The 20,071-nt window shown below is 49.8% G+C and overlaps 1 protein-coding gene across 1 annotated transcript in view; it reads right to left on the bottom strand.

Moving 5' to 3' along the window:
• The window catches only part of PPP1CB (protein phosphatase 1 catalytic subunit beta), a 355,283-nt gene that overhangs the window by 105,644 nt on the left and 229,568 nt on the right, over positions 1–20,071 (bottom strand). The window contains exon 5 of the mRNA XM_085610370.1: positions 16,255–16,326. Within this exon, the coding sequence (XP_085466496.1) occupies positions 16,255–16,326 (72 nt within the window). The remainder of the gene's footprint in view (positions 1–16,254; positions 16,327–20,071) is intronic.

The raw sequence follows: 20,071 nt of genomic DNA, 5'->3' as shown, positions 1-20,071 counted from the left end.
GTGGTTCTGCGGTGGCATGGCTGGAGGGGTCGTCTAAGGGGAGGGAGTAGCCCCTTCGGACGATTTGCAGCACCCACCTGTCCGAAGTGATGGAGTGCCAGTGGAGCAGGTGATGGCGAACTCTGCCCCCCACTGGCGTTGAATGGGCCTGAAAGCTCGGACTAGGAGGGCTTTGAGGCGGATGCTGCCGGGGTGGATGTGGACTGACCGGCACCTTGTCCTCCAGAACCGCCTCGGCGGAAACCACGACTGCGTGCAGGTTGGTTCTGCGGCCGGAGCTGGGCGGACGCGAGGCGGCGCCCCTTCCTTGGCCACGAAAGGGGCGAAAGGTGGAAGTTTGCGGCCGCAGGCTGAAAGACTCAAGGACTTGGCAGTGGCCCGGGAGTCCTTGAACCGGGCCAGCGCACTGTCCGCCTTCTCGCCAAAAAGGTGAGTGCCATCGAAGGGCATGTCCATGAGGGAGCTTTGGACATCCCTGAAAACGACGTGGACCTCAGCCAGGCGTGACGCCGAAGCGCCGCCGTGGTGGAAATTGCCCAACCCAGCGAGTCCGTGGTGTCTAGTCCACATCTAATGGCGTGCCGCGCTGCATCTCGCCCGTTAGCAAGTGCTTGGGTGAGTCGCTCCCGGGCCTCCTCCGGGCACAAGGGCAGCACGTCCTCCACCGCATCCCACAGCGAGTGGGAGTAACGGTCCAAAAGGCAAGCAGTATTTAAAGACCGCAGTCCCAAACTCAGGGACGAGAACAGTTTCTTGCCAAACTGCTCCAACCTCTTGGATTCCCTATCCGGAGGAGCGGACGGGAAGGAAGATTGGGAGGTTGAGGCCTGGATAACCAGGCTCTCTGTGTGGGGTGGTGGGAGAGGAATGTGGGGTCGCCCGGAGCAGGGCGGTGGCGCCGGGCCACGTTCCTGTCCACAGGAGGGACTGTGGAGGGCTTGGACCAAGTGCCCTGGAGAACGTCAATGAGGGCCTCATTAAACTGCAGCAGAGGCTCAGTGGTGCTTGCTGTCGTTTGAAGGACCTCTGTGAGGACGTTAGTCCTCACAGCCACAGCAGACAACTCGAGCCCTAGGGCTTCGGCCGCCTTGCGCAGCACCACAGAAAAGGCTGCACCTTCCTCCGTGGCCACAGTCGGAGGAGAGATGAATCCAGTGTCTGGAGAGGTATCCAAACGGCTGGCGTCCCCCAATTCCTCTGCCCAGTCCTGAGACAATTGGGCCTGTTCGGCCAGAGGGTCCTGAGACCCCTCCCAGTCGCCCTCATCCGATTCCTGGTAGACAGGAGGAATGATCGGAGCCGGACGGTGGATGAAGCGGTCACCCATCGGCGCCGGTAACGGCGTCTGATGGCGCCGTACCGGTGCCGGGTCCGGAATAGGACTAAACCGAGGCTCGACGCCGTGCGGGGACGGCGTCGGGGCGGAACCGGTGTCGGCGCCTGCGGCGTCGTGAGGTCGACCGGCGCCGGCAGAGATCCAGGCCTGGATCCCTCGGGGACCTGCGGCGTCGGGGCCAGAGCCCTCGACGGCACCGGGGCCCGAGCCGCCGGCACGCGAGGTCGCCCAGTCAACCCTGCGGGGCCCGAAGGCGCGCCGGCAGGCGTCTACGGCGGAGCCAGATTCCTCATGGCCGAGAGGAAGGCACTGACCTCCGCCGGAGTCGCGTCAGTCCCAGGGACCGGAGGGTATGGGGACGAGCGCGGCTCCTGCGGCTCCGATGGAGCCGCGGGGGTGCAACCACCCGGACCCTCGGCCGGGTCGCGCAACCGGCGAGGGGAGTCCGAAGAGCGAGGACGCCGCTTGGACTTCTTAGAATGTTTGGAGTGACGGGACTTACCCGAAGATCCCGACTAGCGATGTCGATGGCTGCGGCTCCGCGAACGGTCCTTGGACCTCCTCCTGGACCGGGACCGAGAGCGACACGGAGCAGAGTGTCGAAGCTCGAGTAGCTTACGGGACTGCTCCCGCCTAGCCTTCGACGTAAAGACCTGACAGTCGGGGCACGACTCCGAGTCATGGTCGGCCGCCAGGCAGTACAGGCACCGGTGATGGTGATCCGTTACCAACATCAGTCGGTGACTGGCATCACAATGCTTGAATCCAGGCATCCTACCGGCACCAGATGTTGAGTAACCAAAAGAGGTCAAAAAGTTAGTCAAAAAGTGACTAGGGGTAAGCTCTTCCCGGATCGGCGCTTACTGGCGCGGAAAAAAGAAGAACTGAAGTCAGCGCGCGAGGGCGGCGTCTTAGTACTCAGACGACGTCATTCCGGCACACGACGCCAACGACGGACGCGGAGCCGCAGACAACGCCTAGCGACGCGCAAGGGGTATTGCTACAAAAATCTTTCCAGATCCAGCCTGACGCCTGGGGATATTCTAAGGTGAGGAATCTAACGAATGTGTTTTTTTCAGATCGGTGTCGATAGGCCCATCAGCCCGCGTCGACGACAGGAATCGAATATTTGAGAAGCGTGTCGAAGATCACGCGATCGATAACAATACCGTCGAGTTATGATGGTGTGCGCGTCTAAAAGGTTTGGAATATATGGTGCCGAACCGGAGCGCAGAAGTTACATCCGAACCCGATGGTGGAAAAAAAAATATATATCTGAGGATGGAGTCGATGCCCATGCGCACTATCGTCCAAGGGAGGAGTCCCCAATCTCGTGACTACAAAAGACTTCTTCCAAGACAACAAGGTGCAAGCATCCGAGCCCAACACCAGATGGCGATCTATGCTACAGTATGAATTCCGCAGCTCATATGCCTCGAACATTTCAATTTTCAAGAACGCAGCTGAAGAAGCAAGACACCTTTACACTTTGACAATGCTATGGAATACAGGTAAGTTTATGGATTCAGAGAAAATACCCATTAGAGAAACATTTTGGTAAGTGTGATGGGTTAGAAGCTTCCACAGCACTGCCCCTTCGGTTTTTGATTGCATGTAACAAAGGAGTCAATCCATCTTGCTAGGATTTAAGTCAGGGCAGAGAGAAAGACTGCTTTTATGAGCAGGGATCTAAACCAAATGTACAAAACTGTCAGGAGGTACTGCCACTTTGGTGTGTGGTCCTGCTGCTTCTGTCTTGGGCAGTGAAAGGACTGGACTTTGTTTTCTAAATCCTGCATGCCACAGTTCGGGGCGGGCGGGGGGGCATGTGTGTTTGTGTGTGTGTGTGTGTTCGTGTGTCTCTGTGTAGGAAGCTGGCTCTGTATCTACTATACCAAAGTAAGGTATAGTGTGCACAGAGTCCAGTGGTGTAGCAGAGGTTAAAGTAGTAGTGTGGTTGAGCAGTCAGGCTTATCAGAGGGTAGTGTTAAGCATTTGTTCTACAAACCCAGACAAGAAATTATGTCACATACTCCGAATTGAATATGCTACTTACCAGTATGCCTCTGTTCTTGGCATGTAGGGCTGCTGACATTCATATCTGTGCATAGATCGCCGCCTAGTGTTGGGTCCGGATGTTTGCACGTTGTTGTCCTGGAAGAGTCTTCGAAGTATCCTGGGATAGGTGACTCCTCCCCTGGACCACAGTGCGCATGGGCATACTCTCCATCCTTAGATTGTTTTTCGTCATTGTGGCAGTGATGGAGTAGATACAGTAAGTGATGACCATGCTATACAGTAATTGAGAGCTGCAGCAGTGACAGGCGCCGGGGAGGAGGGTGGGCGATATGTCAGCAGCCCTACATGCCAAGAACAGATGCATACTGGTAAGTAGCATATTCAGTTCGAGGCATGTGGGCTGCTGAATTCATATCTGTGCATAGAATACATAGCAGTTCCTCCTTTAGCGGCGGCTACCCGTGCCGGCTGCAGCAGTCTGAAAAAGAGTTTTGAGAACAGCCTGTCCTACAGCTGCCTGCTGTTTTGAGTGTACATCTACACAGTAGTGTTTGGTAAATGTATGTATAGTGGACCATGTGGCTGCTCTACATATTTCCTGTAAAGGAATGTTTCCTAGGAAAGCCATGGACGCCCCTAACTTTCGTGTTGAGTGGGCTCGTGGGGGAATCGTTAATGTGCGTTTAGCTTTTTGATAGCAAATTTGAATACATTTAACGATCCATCTGGCTATACCTGCTTTGGAAATGGCGTTGCCCTTGTGTTGTGGAGAAAAGGCAACGAAAAGTTCTTTTGTTTTCCTAAAGTCCTTAGTTCTGTCTATATAGTACATGAGGGCCCTCTTTACATCTAGTGTATGGAGCATTCTCTCTGCGACATTCTGTGGATTTTGAAAGAAAACAGGCAGTTCAATAGTGGATTCATGTGGAACTGCGATATCACTTTGGGCATGAATTTGGGGTTGGTACGTAGTACAACCCTGTTGGCGTGAACCTGTATGAATGGCTCTTGAATGGTTAGTGCCTGGAGTTCACTAACTCTTCTTAACGAAGTGATTGCCACTAGGAAAGCTACTTTCCAGGTGAGGAATTGAATCTCACATGAATGGAGAGGTTCAAAGGGTGGACCCATTAATCTGGTGAAGACCAAATTGAGGTTCCACACCGGTGCCGGGGGGTGTCTTGGGGGAATTACTCGTTTGAGTCCCTCCAAGAAGGCTTTGATGGCAGGCACTCTGAATAGAGAGAGGTGCTGCCTGTTGGAGATAGGCTGCTATCGCGGTTAAATGGATACGTATTGAGTTGTATGCCAGATTGCATCGGCATAGGTGTAAGAGGTAACAGATGATGTTTTGAATGGATGCGTCCAGCGGGTTAATGTCATTGTTGTTGCAGTAAATGACAAACCTTTTCCATTTAGCCGCATAGCAAGCTCTGGTAGTGGGTCTCCTGGCCTCCTTGATGATCTCCATACAGTCAGGTGGCAGGTTTAGGTAGCCAAACTCTAAGACCTCAGGAGCCAGATTGCCAGGTTCAGCTGTTGCGGATCTGGGTGCTGAATTTCGCCATGGTTCTGCGTTAAAAGCGCGGGTTTGATCTGCAGCCTTTGATGCGGCACCACGGAAAGTTCTAGAAAGGTGGTGTACCATGGTTGGCGCGCCCATGTGGGAGCAACTAGGATGAGTGTTAGTGAGTGTTGTCGCAGTTTGCGTGCCACTAGAGGTATTAGTGGCGCTGGGGGAAAAGCGTACGCAAATCTGCCGGACCACTTCATCCATATCGCATTGCCCTGTGACTGTGGATGTGGGAACCTGGCGGCAAAGCTTTGGCATTTCGCGTTTGTTTGTGGCGAATAGGTCTATCTCTGGATGACCCCATTGTTGGAAGTACGGTTGGAGAACTGACGGATGTAGCTCCCACTCGTGCATCTGGTGGCTGTGTCTGCTGAGCAGATCCGCCATCTGGTTGTCCTTGCCGGGGAGGTGTTCCGCCATGAGGAATATGTTCCTCTGAATGGCCCACTTCCACATGCTCTGAGCCAGATGAGACAACTGTGGAGAGTGTGTTCCTCCCTGCTTCTGTATGTAGTACATGGCAGTCATGTTGTCCGTCCGGATCAACACGACTTTGTTGCACAGGTGTACTTTGAATGCCTTCATGGCTAGGAAGATTGCCATCAGTTCCAGAACGTTGATGTGCATCTTCTTTTGTTACGTTGTCCATAGTCCTTGCACTGTGTAAGTGAGTACATGAGCTCCCCAGCCCTGGAGAGATGCGTCCGCTGTCAGTATTATCTGTCGAACAGGCTCTTGGAACGGTCGGCCCTTGCAAAGGTTTTGCGGATTCCACCAATGCAGAGAGTTGTATGCCCGACCGCTCACCAACACTAGGTCTTTTAATTGCCCGTGAGCCTGATTCCATTGACGTGCCAAGCACTCCTGAAGCGGGCGCATATGTAGTCTCGCGTGCGGGACTATGAAAATGCAGGAGGCCATCATGCCTATCAGCTGCATGAACACTCGCGCTGGAAGGGAGTGTTGAGGTTTGAACTTTGCGATCAGCAGTTGTATGCTGTTGATCCTCACTAAATTCGGCTGAGCTGTGGCTGCCAGAGTGTTTATGGTCGCGCCCAGGTACTGTCGCACGTGTGCGGGTTGGAGATGTGATTTTGGGTAATTTAGTGAGAATCCCAGACTGTGAAGAAGGTGAATGGTGAGGGACATGTGGCTGGCACATTGCTGGGCTGACTTTGCCTGAACCAGCCAGTCGTCCAGGTAAGGGAAGACGTGAATATTTTGTCTCCGTAGATGTGCCGCCACAGTCGCTAGGCACTTGGTAAAGACCCTGGGTGCTGTTGTGACTCCGAAGGGGAGAACCTTGAACTGATAGTGACGGCCTTGAATAGTGAACCTGAGATATTTTCTGTGTGAAGGGTGTATGGGTATGTGGAAATACGCATCTTTTAGGTCCAGTGTGGCTAGGAAGTCTCCCTGACTGAGCAGCAGGAGAACCTGCTGTAGGGTGAGCATATGAAAATGCTCCGAGAGAATGTATTGGTTGAGGGGTCTCAGGTCTAGTATAGGTCTGAGCGACCCGTCCTTTTTTGGGATTAAGAAGTACAGAGAGTACACCCCTCTCCCCTGCTGGTTGACGGGCACGACCTCTATTGCACCTTTTTGCAGCATACTTAGCACTTCCTGCTGCAATAATGCCAAGTGCACTACGGACATAGGACGGTGCTTTGGCGGTATGTTGGGTGGAGTGGACGTTAATTCGAGACAGTAACCGTGTTGGATAATGTCCCTGACCCACCTGTCTGTGGTGATGGTTTTCCACGTGGACAGGAACCGTTGGAGTCTCCCCCCGACAGGTGTTATGTGGTCGGGGGGCAGGGAGAGGGCGTCACTGTTTGTTTTTGGGTGAGGACCTGGTGTCCGTAACCACGTCCTCTGCCCTTGGTGCTGGAGCCACGATATCCACCTCTGTAAGTTTTATCGTAGGTACTCTGTGTGCCCCCTTTAGTGTATTGCTGCTGTGACCCCTGGCCTCTAGCTGCTCCTCTATTCCCAGGGCGACGAAAGGAGCCACTACGAAACTGCTGCGTCTGCAGAGCCCCCATTGATTTCGCAGTCTGTCTTTTTTAATTTTTTCGAGGGTAGTGTCAACGTCAGGTCCGAATAAGTAGTCGGGGTTGACTGGTTGATTTAAGATGTTGTTCTGAATCTCTGGCTTGAAGCCTGAGATTCTCAACCATGCGTGTCGTCTCAATATGACGCTTGTATTGATTGCCCTTGCCGCTGTGTCGGCAGCATCCAGGGCGCACTTTATGGATGCATTGGTTAGGAGTTGTCCCTCTCTGATGAGGAGCTCCGCTGCCTCCTTGTATTCATCTGGCAAATGTTGGAGTAGTGATTCCAGTGCGTCATAGTGGGAACGATTGTAACGGGCCAGGAGAGCCTGTGTGTTGGCAATGCGCCAGATGTTTGCTGCTTGTGCTGCAATCCTTTTGCCTGATGACTCCAGCACTTTGGACTCCTTGTCTGGGGCTGGGGGAGGAGCATCACCCGTTGTTTGCGAATGGGCTCGTTTGCGAGCGTTAGCAACTACCATGGAGTCCAAAGGTAACTGACCCTTAATGTACATAGGGTCTCCGGGTACAGGCTTGTATTTTTTTTCAATCCTGGGGTTTAGCACCCGTGCCCTGGTTGTTTCCTTAAAAATGTCCTTTGCAGGTTTGAGAACTCCTTTCAACATGGGCAGAGTTTTGACAGTTCTTTCGGAAGAAGCGAAAGTGTCCACCAAGAAGTCTTCTTCAACAGTGTCAGAATGGAGTTCTACTCCATGATTGGCAGCAGCCCGTTCTATGAGGGCATTGAAGGCAGCAGTGTCCTCTGTGGGAGAGGTCTTCGTGCTGTAAAGCTGCGTGTCATGGGTATCTGGCGCGGTACCCTGGTCTGTAGGGTCATCCCACGCCTGATCTGGGTCCTGCAGATGCTCATCAGGATCGACATCCCCAGGGTAGGTGGTATCATCTCCCATATAGTCCTCTACTGCGTCTGTCTCTGAAGGCGTAGGAGAAAAGGACTGGGGATCCTGATAGGAGGGTTGTAAGCGTTCATGAAGAACTGGTTCCGACCCCGCTGGCAATTTGTGCTTGAGAGGTATTCTGTAGGAGTCCAAGCCCCTCTCTGGCGTGATCTTCCGCTTGCGGAGCAGAAGTTTACCAGTGTTGGCGTCGATGAATTGTGGCTGTGAAGGCTCAGAATCTGTGTGTCCAGTAGACGGGGACTGTGTCTGGCGGACACGTGTTCGGATTTCGAACATCTTCGGCGCCGTGGACGGCGGCAAGCCAAAAGTGATGTTGGTTGGCGCCGAGGGTGCCTTTGGAGCCTTGTGCGTGTCGGGGCCCGACGTGGATCGGAGGGCTGCCCGTTCCCTGATGCGTTGCAACGACGCCGCGACTTGTTGGATGGAGAACGCGGAAGGCTCTTTGGAACCGGTCGGCACTTTGGAGGTAGGCGTCAACTGCTTTAGAGCCATGGTGTCATCGATCCGAAGAGAGGTATCGACGGTCGTTGGAGTCGACGATTTGGCGTGTGCCGCTGTCGTCGACGCAGATGGGTCGGCCATTTTGACTTTGGTGGTCAGGGCCGACTGTTTCGGTGCCAGAGGCCGAGGTGCTTTGGGGGGACCGAGGGCCTTTTTCTTCGGGTCGGCACCGATATCCGCTGCAGTGAGTTCGGCGCCGAAATCCCTTTTACTGCGTTCGGGGCAGACGGCCTTGGCTGGCGTCGAAGGCGTGGAGGGCTTCGAGGCCTTCGAGCCGATTACAGTCAGTTTCACTTTTGGTTTCGGTGGAACTGGTGCGACGATTGGTTTCAGTTTCGCCGAAGGGAACCCAGTCGTTTGTTAACAATGGCTCGTGCGGGATGTTCGAGGCCGGGCCGGAAGGCGGGGCCGAAGAACTTTGAGACTGATCTCGGGTAAGGCCCGGAGGCGATCCCTCGACCGGAGCCTTATGATGATGCACTTTGTCGGCCTCCGTATCGACGGGTGGGCCTGGCTCTTCGCTAGAGCTATCTTCTTCGGCCCCAAAGGCCTCATCGTAGTCTTCTACCTAGTCGATGACTTCTTCCCTTTGAAAAAGCACCTCATCGTCGTCTTCCAATCGGGAATCGTGTTCGGAAGCAGGGCTGGAGTCTACTTCTTCCACGCTCTCGGCGTCCTCGGTGCTGAAGATGTTGGCCGGGGCAGGCGCCGATTGCTGCGCTTCTAATCTCGCCGCCCGTCGATTCCGGAGAGTCTTCTTCGATCGGAATCGTGCACAGGCCATGCATTTCGACTTATCGTGATCCGGTGAGAGACATTTGTTGCATACCGGGTGGACGTCGATGTGTGGGTATTTAGCGTGGCATAAAGGACACCGTTTGAATGGAGTCCTCGATTCCATCGTCGATGGGAGTTCGATGTTCGGACCAAAGGGATCCGAAAGGCTGGAAAAAGGTTCTAAAGTAGTAAAGAAACTAGTCGATACCGAACGGGAACAGTACCGACGAAAACTAAAGGCCTTTTGGCCTTAGACTGAATTTTTCTAACTTGAGCTAAGATAAGCACATCCGAACCCAATGGCGGACAAAAACAATCTAAGGATGGAGAGCATGCCCCATGCGCACTGTGGTCCAGGGGAGGAGTCACCTATCTCGTGATACTTCGAAGACTCTTCCAGGACAACAACGTGCAAACATCCGGACCCAACACTAGGCGGCGATCTATGCACAGATATGAATTCAGCAGCCCACATGCCTCGAACGAATCCAGACCAATTGTTTGGATAAGGAATATGCTACTTACCAGTATGCATCTGTTCTTGGCATGTAGAGCTGCAGATCTACACACTGTAGATAGATCGCCATCTGGTGTTGGGCCCAGATGTTTGCACTTGTTTTTGTCTTGGCAAGTCTTTGGAAGTCACAAGGTATGTGACTCCTCCTTTGGATCATAGTGCGCATGGGCATTGGCTCCATCCTCAGATTTTTTTCACCAGCAGGGAAATGATGGAGCTTAGTAAGAAACAGGAAAGATGCCCATGTGTGTTGTATGCAAGTAAAATGATACTGGAACAGATGAAGGTAGCTGGGGAGGCGGGTGGGAATGTGTAGATCTGCAGCTCTACATGCCAAGAACTGATGCATGGCATTCCGTTCGAGGCATATGAGCTGCAGATTACACACTGTGCATAGATTGTAAAGCAGTATCCACCCTTAGCGGTGACCACCAATATCTGTTGCAGTAGTTTGAAATAGTGTTTGGAGTACAGCCTGGCCCACACTAGCTTGTTTGGTTTGCACATCAACACAGCAGTATTTTGTGAATGTGTGCGGTGTAGACCATGTAGCTGTTCTGCAGATATCATCTAAGGGAATGTTGGCTTCAATGGCATTTATAGGCCCTATCTTTCGTGTAGAGTGGGCTTTAGGAGGAACTGATAATACAAGTTTTGATTTATGGTAACAAATCTGTATGCATTTGACAATCCACCTAGCTATCCCAGATTTTGATATGGGGTTGCCCTTGTGTGGCAGTGAGAAAGGCACGAATAGTTGTTTGGTCTTACGAAAAGATTTTGTTCTATGTAGTATAGTAGTGCTCTTTTGACATCTAAGGTGTGAAGAGCTCTTTCTGCGACTGTGGCTGCGAGAATACAGGCAGCTCTACAGATTGATTGAGGTGGAAGAGAGAAATGACTTTAGGGAGGAATTTAGGATTAGTTCGGAGAACAACTTTATTAAGATGCATCTGTAAAAAGGGTTCTTGAATGGTTAGTGCTTGTAGTTCACTAACTCTTCGTAGAGAAGTAATGGCTTCTAGGAAAGCAGTTTTCCAGGTTAAAAATTGTAGCTCACATTTATGTAGGGGTTCGAATGGAGGTCGCATTAGTCTTGTAAGAACGATGTTCAAATTCCACACAGGGGAAGGTGGTACTCGAGGGGGGGGGGGGGGTGGGGGGGGGGGGGGAATTATCCTTATGAGTCCTTCCCTAAAGGCCTTTATGGCAGGTACTCTGAAAAGTGAGAGGTGTTGTCTATTTTGTAGATATGCTGCTATGGCAGCAAGATGCAATCTGGTAGAGGTATAGGCTAGGTTGCATCTTTGGAGGTGTAGTAAGTAGCCTAGGATGTGTTGGTTCACATCTAGGGGGATTAGTGGTGTTATGGCAGTATACTACGAATCTTTTCCACCTGGCTGCATAGCATGCTCTAGTGGTAGGTCGTCTAGCTGCTTTGATGACGTTCATACAGTCAGGAGGAAGGTTAAGGTAACCGAATTCTAGGATTTCAGGAGCCAGATCGCTAGGTTGAGCTGAGCTGGGTCCGGGTGTTGGATCTCTCCATGGTTCTGGGTTAAGAGGCGTGGAGAGAGGTGTAGTTTTTGGTGCGGAACTACTGAGTTCCAGCAGTGTGGTGTACCATGGCTGTCTGGCCCAAGTTGGAGCAACTAGGATGAGCGTTAATGAGTGTTGCTGTAGTTTGCGCACCACTAGTGGAATGAGTGGGAGAGGCGGAAAAGCGTACGCAAATCTGCCTGACCAGTTCATCCATATCGCATTGCCTTTGGACAATGGGTGAGGATACCTGGCGGCGAAGTTTGGGCATTTGGCGTTTTCTTGGGTGGCAAAGAGGTCTTTGTGGTTGCTCCCAAGTCTGAAAAAACGGTTGAAGAACTTGTGGATGAAGTTCCCACTCGTGAATTTGTTCTGTTTGACAACTTAAGAGGTCAGCCATTGTGTTTGATTCCTGGGACATGTTGGGCTAGGTGAAAAATGTTCTGAGGTATAGCCCACATCCATATGCTCTGTGCCAGACAAGAGAGCTGCAGAGAGTGTTCCTCTCTGTTTCTGAATGTAATACATGGCTGTCATGTCGGTGTGGATTAAGAATTGCCTGATATGTTTTTGACATGCTTTTAAGGCTAGGAAGATCACTAGTAACTCCAAATAGTTGGTGCGGAGTAACTTTTGTTAAGGTGTCCATCTGCCCTGCATGGTGTGCTGTAGTAGGTGAGCTCCCCAGCCGGAGAGTGATGCGTCCGTTGTTTTGACTATTTGAGGAACTGGCTCGAGGAACGGTCGCCCTTTGCAAAGGTTCTTGGTGTTCCACCACTGCAGAGAACAAGGTGTACGACCGTCTACCAACACCAGATCTGTTAGCTGACCGTGAGCCTGGTTCCATTGGTTGCATCAACACTCAGGCTGGAAGAGTGTTGCAGTTGGAATCTGGTGAGAAGAGCCTGAATGCTCGCTATCCTGGCGGGACTGGGATAGGCTAGAGCTCTTGCAGTGTTTATGGTTGCACCGAGGTATTGTTGCATGTGGACAGTTGGAGCTGGGACTTGGCGTCATTTATTGTGAATCCCAGGTTGTGAAGTAGTTGAATAGTGGCGTGAGTGTGTTGTACACCCTGATGGTAGGATTTGGCTTTTATGAGCCAGTCGTCCTGGTATGGGAAGACATGCATGTTTTGTCTTAGATGTGCTGCCACTACTGCTAGGCACTTGAACACTCTTGGTGCTGTGGTAACTCCAAATGGGAGCACCTTGAATTGATAGTGCTGACCGTCCACTACAAATCTTAGATATTTTCTGTGAGGGCTGTGAATGGAAATGTGGAACTAGGCATCCTTGAGGTCTAGAGTAGCAAGGAAGTAGCCCTGGGAAAGCAGAGGGAGGACCTGCTGAAGTGTGACCATGTGGAAATGGTCTGAATGTATGTATATGTTTTATGGGTCTGAGGTCTAAAATAGGCCTTAGAGATCCGTCCATGTTTGGTAAGAGAAAATAGAGGGAGTAAACACCCTTGTTTTGTTGGTGCAGGGGGACTGGTTCTATTGCACTCTTTTGTAGGAGGGAGATTACCTCCTGCTTTAAAAGTGACAGATGTTCTTGTGACATTGAACGGCGTTTGGGTGGGATGTTTGGGGGGGGGGGGGGGGGGTAGAGGTTAGTTCGAGACAGTAGCCTGATTGAATTATTTTGTGGACCCACCTGTCTGAAGTGATGTTTTTCCAGGCAGGCCTGGAGGGATAAAGATCTTGTGGGGTGTAAGGGACATCTGGGACACTATAATCATCCCAGGGGTCAGTAGGGGTAGGGTTCCCAATGGGTTGATCAACCGCACCTCCCCCAGCATCGTCTGATGTGTTATCATCATCATCTATTGGGGTAGGTGATGGTGTGGGAGAGGAGGAGGAAGAGGAGAAGGGATCCTTAATGGAGAGGTGGCAAAGTCTCTCTTTTTCGGTGGTGGACCAGGTGCAGGCATGTGTAGTGGTCTCTTTGATACTGAGCATTAAATTGTCAGTCTTAGGATCCTTCATTAGAGTCTTTTGTGTAGGATCTGGTCGAAACAGTTAATCTGTGTGAGACAGATCCTTCGGTGCCGTAAGTCTTTTATGCATTGCCTCGGTAGCGGTTCTAGGCTTGGAACCGTGTATTTTAGCAGTGACTATTGGAGTTGGAGCTGGGTGCTATTTTCAGTTCCGAGGTCTTTGGTTTGGAAGTATTGGGGCCTTTCGGCGGGCGGCTTTTACTCTGCTCCGAGGGTGTTGTCGGTGCCGACGAACTGGTGCTAGCCTTAGAAGCAGAGTGCTTCGATGTGGGAGCAGCGGTCAGCGTGGATGAGGTGGAAGACTCCTTTTTCTTCGGTGCCGGAGTTGGCTTGTCGGTACCGAGGGAAGGCTGACTCGAGACCGAGTCGCCTAAAAGCTTAGCAGGCTTCTTGACCGGGCCCGAAGGCAGGGTATGGGAAGCAGTGTCTCGGCGTGCCCCTGGGCCCGAAGGTGGAGGTGGGACCGAAGCCTTTTTCAACAGTGTCGAGGGGGTGGGTGGATCGGGGGTCAACGTCTGTACTCACAGCCCTTTTAGCTGGAGTGATATCTTCGACGTCGGAATAGTCTGCTTCAGAGGCACTGATGATGGCTTCCCCGACCCTGCTACGGAACATGGACGCCCTCTTGAAAGATGTCGTCGGGGATCGAAGATGACAAGCGCACCATTGTTCTCCGAGTTAGTCGGTCCCGGATGGTCTTTTTGGAGCGGAAGGAGGCACAAGCTGGACAGTCTCTGGCCTCGTGCTCCGGTGAGAGACAGAGGTTGCACACCTCATGTAGGTCGGTGTGGGGAAACTTCGACCCACATTGAGGACACTTTTTAAATGGCGTCCTTTCCATGAGCCGGAGATGAGGCCCTGGTAGGTCCGAAGGCCTTAGTCGATGACCGGAAACGAAGTCTTCGAGTTGAAGGGCGCGTGTGGTTGGAAACGCGATCGAAAACAATACAGTCGAGATGGGAAGGTTTGGGGTCGAAGAGAAACCGTTAACGGTTCCGAGCTGGCACATGAGAACACATCCGAGCCCGATGGCGGAAAGAAACAATCCGAGGATGGAGCCGATGCCATGCGCACTATGAACCAAAGGAGGTGTCACATACCTTGTTTTTGTCTTGGAAAGTCTTTTGAAGTCACAAGTGCAAACATCCGCACCCAACACCAGCATGGCGAACTATGCACAGAGTGTAATCTGCAGCTCATATGCCTCGAACAGAATATTTTTCATACAAAAACAAATGGTCTGAAGCTCAGTCTGAGTGTGTGAATTCAATTGCTGACCGAGTGTGTACCACAAGTGCTTAACACTGTCCTCGGATACTGCCTTACTGCTCGACCACACTACCACAAATAGAGAGTAATGTGCTATCTAACTTTACCTTCTGCCTACCTTTGGGGTTTCACTGGACTCTGTGCACACACTACCTCACTTTGGTATAGTATATACAGAGCCAGCTTTCTACAGATGCCAAACAAATCATGAATAATAGGAGTCCATCCAGAGGGCAAAAGCACTATACCAGAGTCATAAGTGTTGCTGGAAGGCTGCAGCACAGGCGGAGCCGGCCATGACCATGGTTGAGATGTGTACCGATGTGTTCGAGTCAGGCAGCACTATGGGTTTGCAGTCAACATCCAGAGTGGATGGTGCAGGCACATCTCATTTCACCATGGCGCCAGAAAAAGATCCAGTAGAAAAGTTAGTTAAGATCCGATAACCAGTCCAGAGGGCTCAACTGGTGCCAAGAGAGAACTGGGTAGCGGAAGTTCAGTTGAGACCCCTCTGCTTTTTGGGGGCCATTGCCACAACAAAGGTAGCTGGTGACATGCCGAAAATGTGCAACAATGCCTTGAAACTCCAGGGTTTGTGGTGGATTTGCCTCGGGCCCTAGGCATCAGGCTGCCATGGGGCGTGCTCCTGAACCTGCTCCTAGGAAAGAGCGTGGATCATGTTCAGGAGGCACGTTGTCACCCTTGAGCCCTCTCAGGAGATGGAGTGTGGCAGGAAGGGGGTTGAGTCCCGCTTGGACTTATTTTTTTCTCAAACTTACCTGAAGACTTGGACCTAAATGACATCCTGTTTTCGGAATGGCTTTGGGAGCGGGACCTCCCCTTCAACAGATCCTGGTGTGGAGTCTTGCGGTGTTTCATGACAGTTTCACTTTCTCATCCAAGGTGGCCTTGGAGTGCATTAAGACACAGTTGCTGCGAGCCTTGGAGTCGTAGTCTGACCCCAGGAAAAGCCCACAGGGTTTATACCCTGTACATTTGGGAGGTGTTATTTTCTATGCACACAAACAGTTCTTGGAAAATTGAAAAATGCATTCTTGAAAATGAAGAGGTTTAGCTTCAGATTCACATCTTTTGAAGCCGAAAGAAACTGACTATAGCGAACATGGATGGAGCCAGTATATGGTCCCACCCATCAGAGGAGCAACATCTGAGTGCAGGCACACAGCCAAAGATTTTTCCAAATCCAGTGCCTGGAGGAATATTCAAAAAGTAAGGAATCAAACATTGAGGAATTAAGTTGGAAACCGGAACTGAAAACCACAGCCAAGTCCTCTTTTTACTTGACCTAGGTATATCACCTACGCAGGCACTGCTGCTTAGCATTTCTTAAAAATAATGTGTGCATCTGTCTTTGGTCCAGTAGACAATTTACTAGATTTAAAGTGAAGTAATGTAAAAATGTGTAACTCACAGCTATTTAAAAAAAAAAAAAGGAAAATGATCCGTTCTGAAGATCAGACGCGCATGTGTGCATTTGGCACTGTGATTCTCAGTAAAGAAATCCAAAGTAATCTAGTAAAATGTGGTAAAGTAAAAGTTTCCATGTAACTGCTTAACCTATCTCCCTGGACCCTAATGATTTACTCGACTTGCCATGATATTCCAAACAAGCAAATAGTACAGTTTAAGACTTCATTGTCACATGTACAACAACTGAAAGCAGAATGAATATACTTCCAGCTGCCGATTTCAATGCAGTTTGAGGGGAAGTGCTCTTCATGGCTCACCTGTGTCAGGCACATCTGTTGGTCTCATAATTCTACGAATCTGTTCCATGGACTGGAGATCCGGCGACAACCCTAAGATTAAGCAACAGAAAATTGTACACCGGCATTAAAAATATCGGAGAACAAGCATAAACCACACTATTTAAATTAGAAACAATACTTTTACTGAATTAGCAACCAAGGATAGAGGACACTCAACTATGATTCAAATGGGTTACACTAAAATACCATAAGCAGGTACATTAGCTCTGAATCTTCATTCCCAACGCATTACATAGACCAAATACAAAATCTTAACTAGTTAGGAAAAACCAGCAAGAATAAGTTAATTACTTTCGGTAATGCTCTTTCTGTTGGATACTCCAGTTTCCAGAGTTGTAGTAATATACGTTTATTGTATTAATCAAACAATAAAAAGGTATAAAACATTGCGCAGTACAAGTATCAGAAGATGGATAAAAGACTTCTAAAATAAAGTTATAAAATCATGGCATAAAAGAGGCCAGTTTCTTTGCATGTAAACTCAGAACACACAGGCATATAGATTAAGACAGGTTGTATAAAAACAAGCGAGCTAAATCCAGATACAAAAGAGGCACATGATGAAATATAAATGAGTGATAAATCGTGCAGATAAGGCTTTATAAGCCTTATCTAAATAAATTATAATTAATGCACTTTTTTCCTTAATGCAGAAACTGTACCCAACAGCCTCTACAGTTGATCTTAATTTTGCCTTGTTGAACATGGGGCATCAATGCTTTTTTCTTAAATGCAATACTTTAAGGCAAACACATGTGCAAAAAGGATTCGGTTGAAAATCCACAAACATGACAAACCGTTTTATTTTTAAAAGCTGGCTTCCATTTCCCTTAGAGTTTATGAATCGGGATATAAAACAATCTAAACCTTAATATTTTCTTTTTAACAGCCAGACAAAATTGACTCTAGGTATTCTCGAATCGGCAGAGAGTAGGTATCAAAGAACAAGTTACTTATCTTTAGGAACAATGTATATGTGAGACATAGGTTAGTTGTAGATTCCTTACCATAAAATTTCTCAGGCGTCAGACTGGACCTGGAAATATTTCTTAGTAGTACCCCTACGCATCAGCAGGTGGCGGTCGATTGTCGTCGGCGTCGCCAGGATGACGCAGTGGTGCCTACTTAGACGCCGCCCATGCGCTCTGTCCGTTCTGACAAGACGTTACACGCCAGATGCGCAGAGCCACGAAAGACCGTGACGACTGTTGCACCACGACTAGAGCCCTGTAAGTGAGTCTCGATCCCTAGAAAACAGTTTGCAGAGTGGGGAAGATGGGTGGAGCGGTAAGGAATCTACAACTAACCCATGTCTCTTACAGATACATAGTTATCGAAGGTATGTAACTTGTTCATCTGAAAGAGACAGTTGTAGATTCCTTACCTTGGAATAGATACCCCAGCAATACCAGTCCCGGAGGAGGGTTTACGAACCAAGTTCAGAATAAAAAGTCCTGGAGGACCGAAGGGCAAAATAGCCGTCCCTCCGGACTTGGCTGTCCCGGCAGTAATGTCTGGTGAATGTGTGCAAAGATGAACGCATTGTCACCTGTTGCTCTATATTTCTCTAGGTTTGGATTACCATTTGGTTTATTTAAAAATAGTACTCTTTTCATTTGATTTATAGAGGCCGATTCCCCCGTGATTCATTTCACTCAACTCACCGATCTACGTCACGGCGTGTTATGATGGAGTAATCAATACCTCCTTTGTGATTTTATCAATACTAGTAAGTTCACATTCAAATTCAGCCATATCATATGAATCAATTTAGTTGTTCTTTGGATCACCACAATGACACCCTAAATTCGTTAAAGGTGTCCGTCACTCTCACCCGTTTTTGGAGCCTACCAGCCCCTGCGCCTTTGGACGCCAAGCTGACAGTGACTAGATGTCCGTTCTTTAACATGGTAACTATGGTGATGCCCTCCCTCACCCAGTCTCCCTGATTAATTCCGCTTGGGGACCCGATACTATTTTTAATACCTACCCAATGTCTTTATAGGTGCCTACCCTTCTTGTCTCACCGTCCTTTGTCCTGAGGAAGACCCCGCCCGTAAGGACTGAATCAACCTACCCTTGCCGAGGGGTCGAAACGTCGACATTTGACTATGCCAGTACTTTCAATAGTGCAATGAGCACTGTGTTCTTTCGCCTGTATATGGTTTTTGTCAAAACATCCAATCTTGCAATGAATGAATTTCATCCTGACTATTTGGCACGATATTAATGTGCCCAGCAATTGACTTGTACTATTGTTATAAATATATGTATGTCACTTATCCTATTACCCTACCCAACTCTTCACTCCCTCCCCTTCCCCGTGGCACCCTGCACTTTTTTGATTAATGTGAATTTACTTACACATTCATGTGTTCGATCCAGGTGTGATTAAATAACACTTCGATATGCCTTAATTGTTGCAATATTTATTTTGTTGATTTTGTTCAGGTTTTAAAAGTACGCATGTTCTGGGACCATTTCCTTTCTACCGCATTGTCACCTGGCAGATACCAAGAACGACTTCACATGCCAAGGCAGTAGTTGCTGCTGGAGCCCTAGTGGAATGAGCACGCAGCCCCACTGGAGGATCCTTCCTTGCTAAAGCGTAGCAGATCATATTGCCAAGGACAACCCATTTAGAGATGGTACGTTTTTTAACAGCCCGGCCTTTCTTGGCACCTACATATCCAGTAAAGAGTTGATCATCCACTCGGAAATCTTTGGTGCAGTCAAGGTAAACTGACGGTGCACGTTTAGGGTCCAGACGGTGTAGTCTCTCCTCCTCCTTGGAAGGTTGCAGAGGTGGGAAAAGTGAGATTGTCCTACATGAAAGGGTGTAACCACTTTAGGAAGGAAAGAAGGCCTTGTTCTAAGCACCACTTTGTCCGGATGCACAGATGAGGGGGGCATGGAAGACAAAGCTTGCAGCTCACTCACCCTGTGAGCAGAGGTGATGGCCACAAGGAAGGTAGTTTTCAGAGTAAGGAGCCCAAGAGGACAGTTATGAAGAGGCTCGAAGGGAGCACACATAAGATGTCTCAAAAAAAGGTTCAAGTCCCACTGGGGCATTATGAAAGGAGAGGGAGGAAAGACATGAGTAATGCCCTTAAAGAATCTATTTGCAATAGGGAACTTTAATAAGGATGGCTGATCTGGCAGCTGAAGAAAAGCAGACATGGCAGAAAGATAGCTTTTGAGATTGCCCGGAGCAGAGCTCTGCTAGGGCAAAGAAAGAATGTACAAGAGGACCTCTGAAAGACTGTCAGAAAGGGGCTCCACAGCCTTTGCTGTGCTCCATGCCACAAACTTGTTCCATCTACAGGCGTATACCGATTTAGTGGCAGGACACCTTGCTGCCAAGATGACATTACAGACTTCGTACAGAAGGTCGAAAGCTGTCAACTGCCGCCGCTCAATCTCCACACAAGGAGGTGGAGACTGAACAGGTTCAGGTGAAGAACCTTACCCTGTTGCTGCGACAGAAGATCCTTCCGAAGGGGCAGTCGGATAGGAGGATTGATGACCGTGCTCAGGAGCTTGGGGTACCAGACTCTGCGGGCCAAGTCCGGAGCCACAAGAATAACTTTGGACTGGTTGCGCTTTATCTTCTTGAGCAATCTGGGCAGAAGTGGTAGAGGCGGAAAGATGTACAGGAGGCTGCATTTCCACACGCGGAGAGTCGCCGAGCGAGTGCCTCCTTGAAAACTCCAAAAAGCCACAATACTGCTGACATTGCACATTCTCTTCAGTGGTGAATAGATCCAACAAGGGC

This window comes from Triturus cristatus, chromosome 6 (genome assembly GCF_964204655.1).
Source record: "Triturus cristatus chromosome 6, aTriCri1.1, whole genome shotgun sequence".
Classification (NCBI taxonomy): domain Eukaryota; kingdom Metazoa; phylum Chordata; class Amphibia; order Caudata; family Salamandridae; genus Triturus; species Triturus cristatus.
The sequence above is the reverse complement of the archived record's forward strand: the minus strand, read 5'-3'. Positions and strand labels throughout refer to the sequence as shown.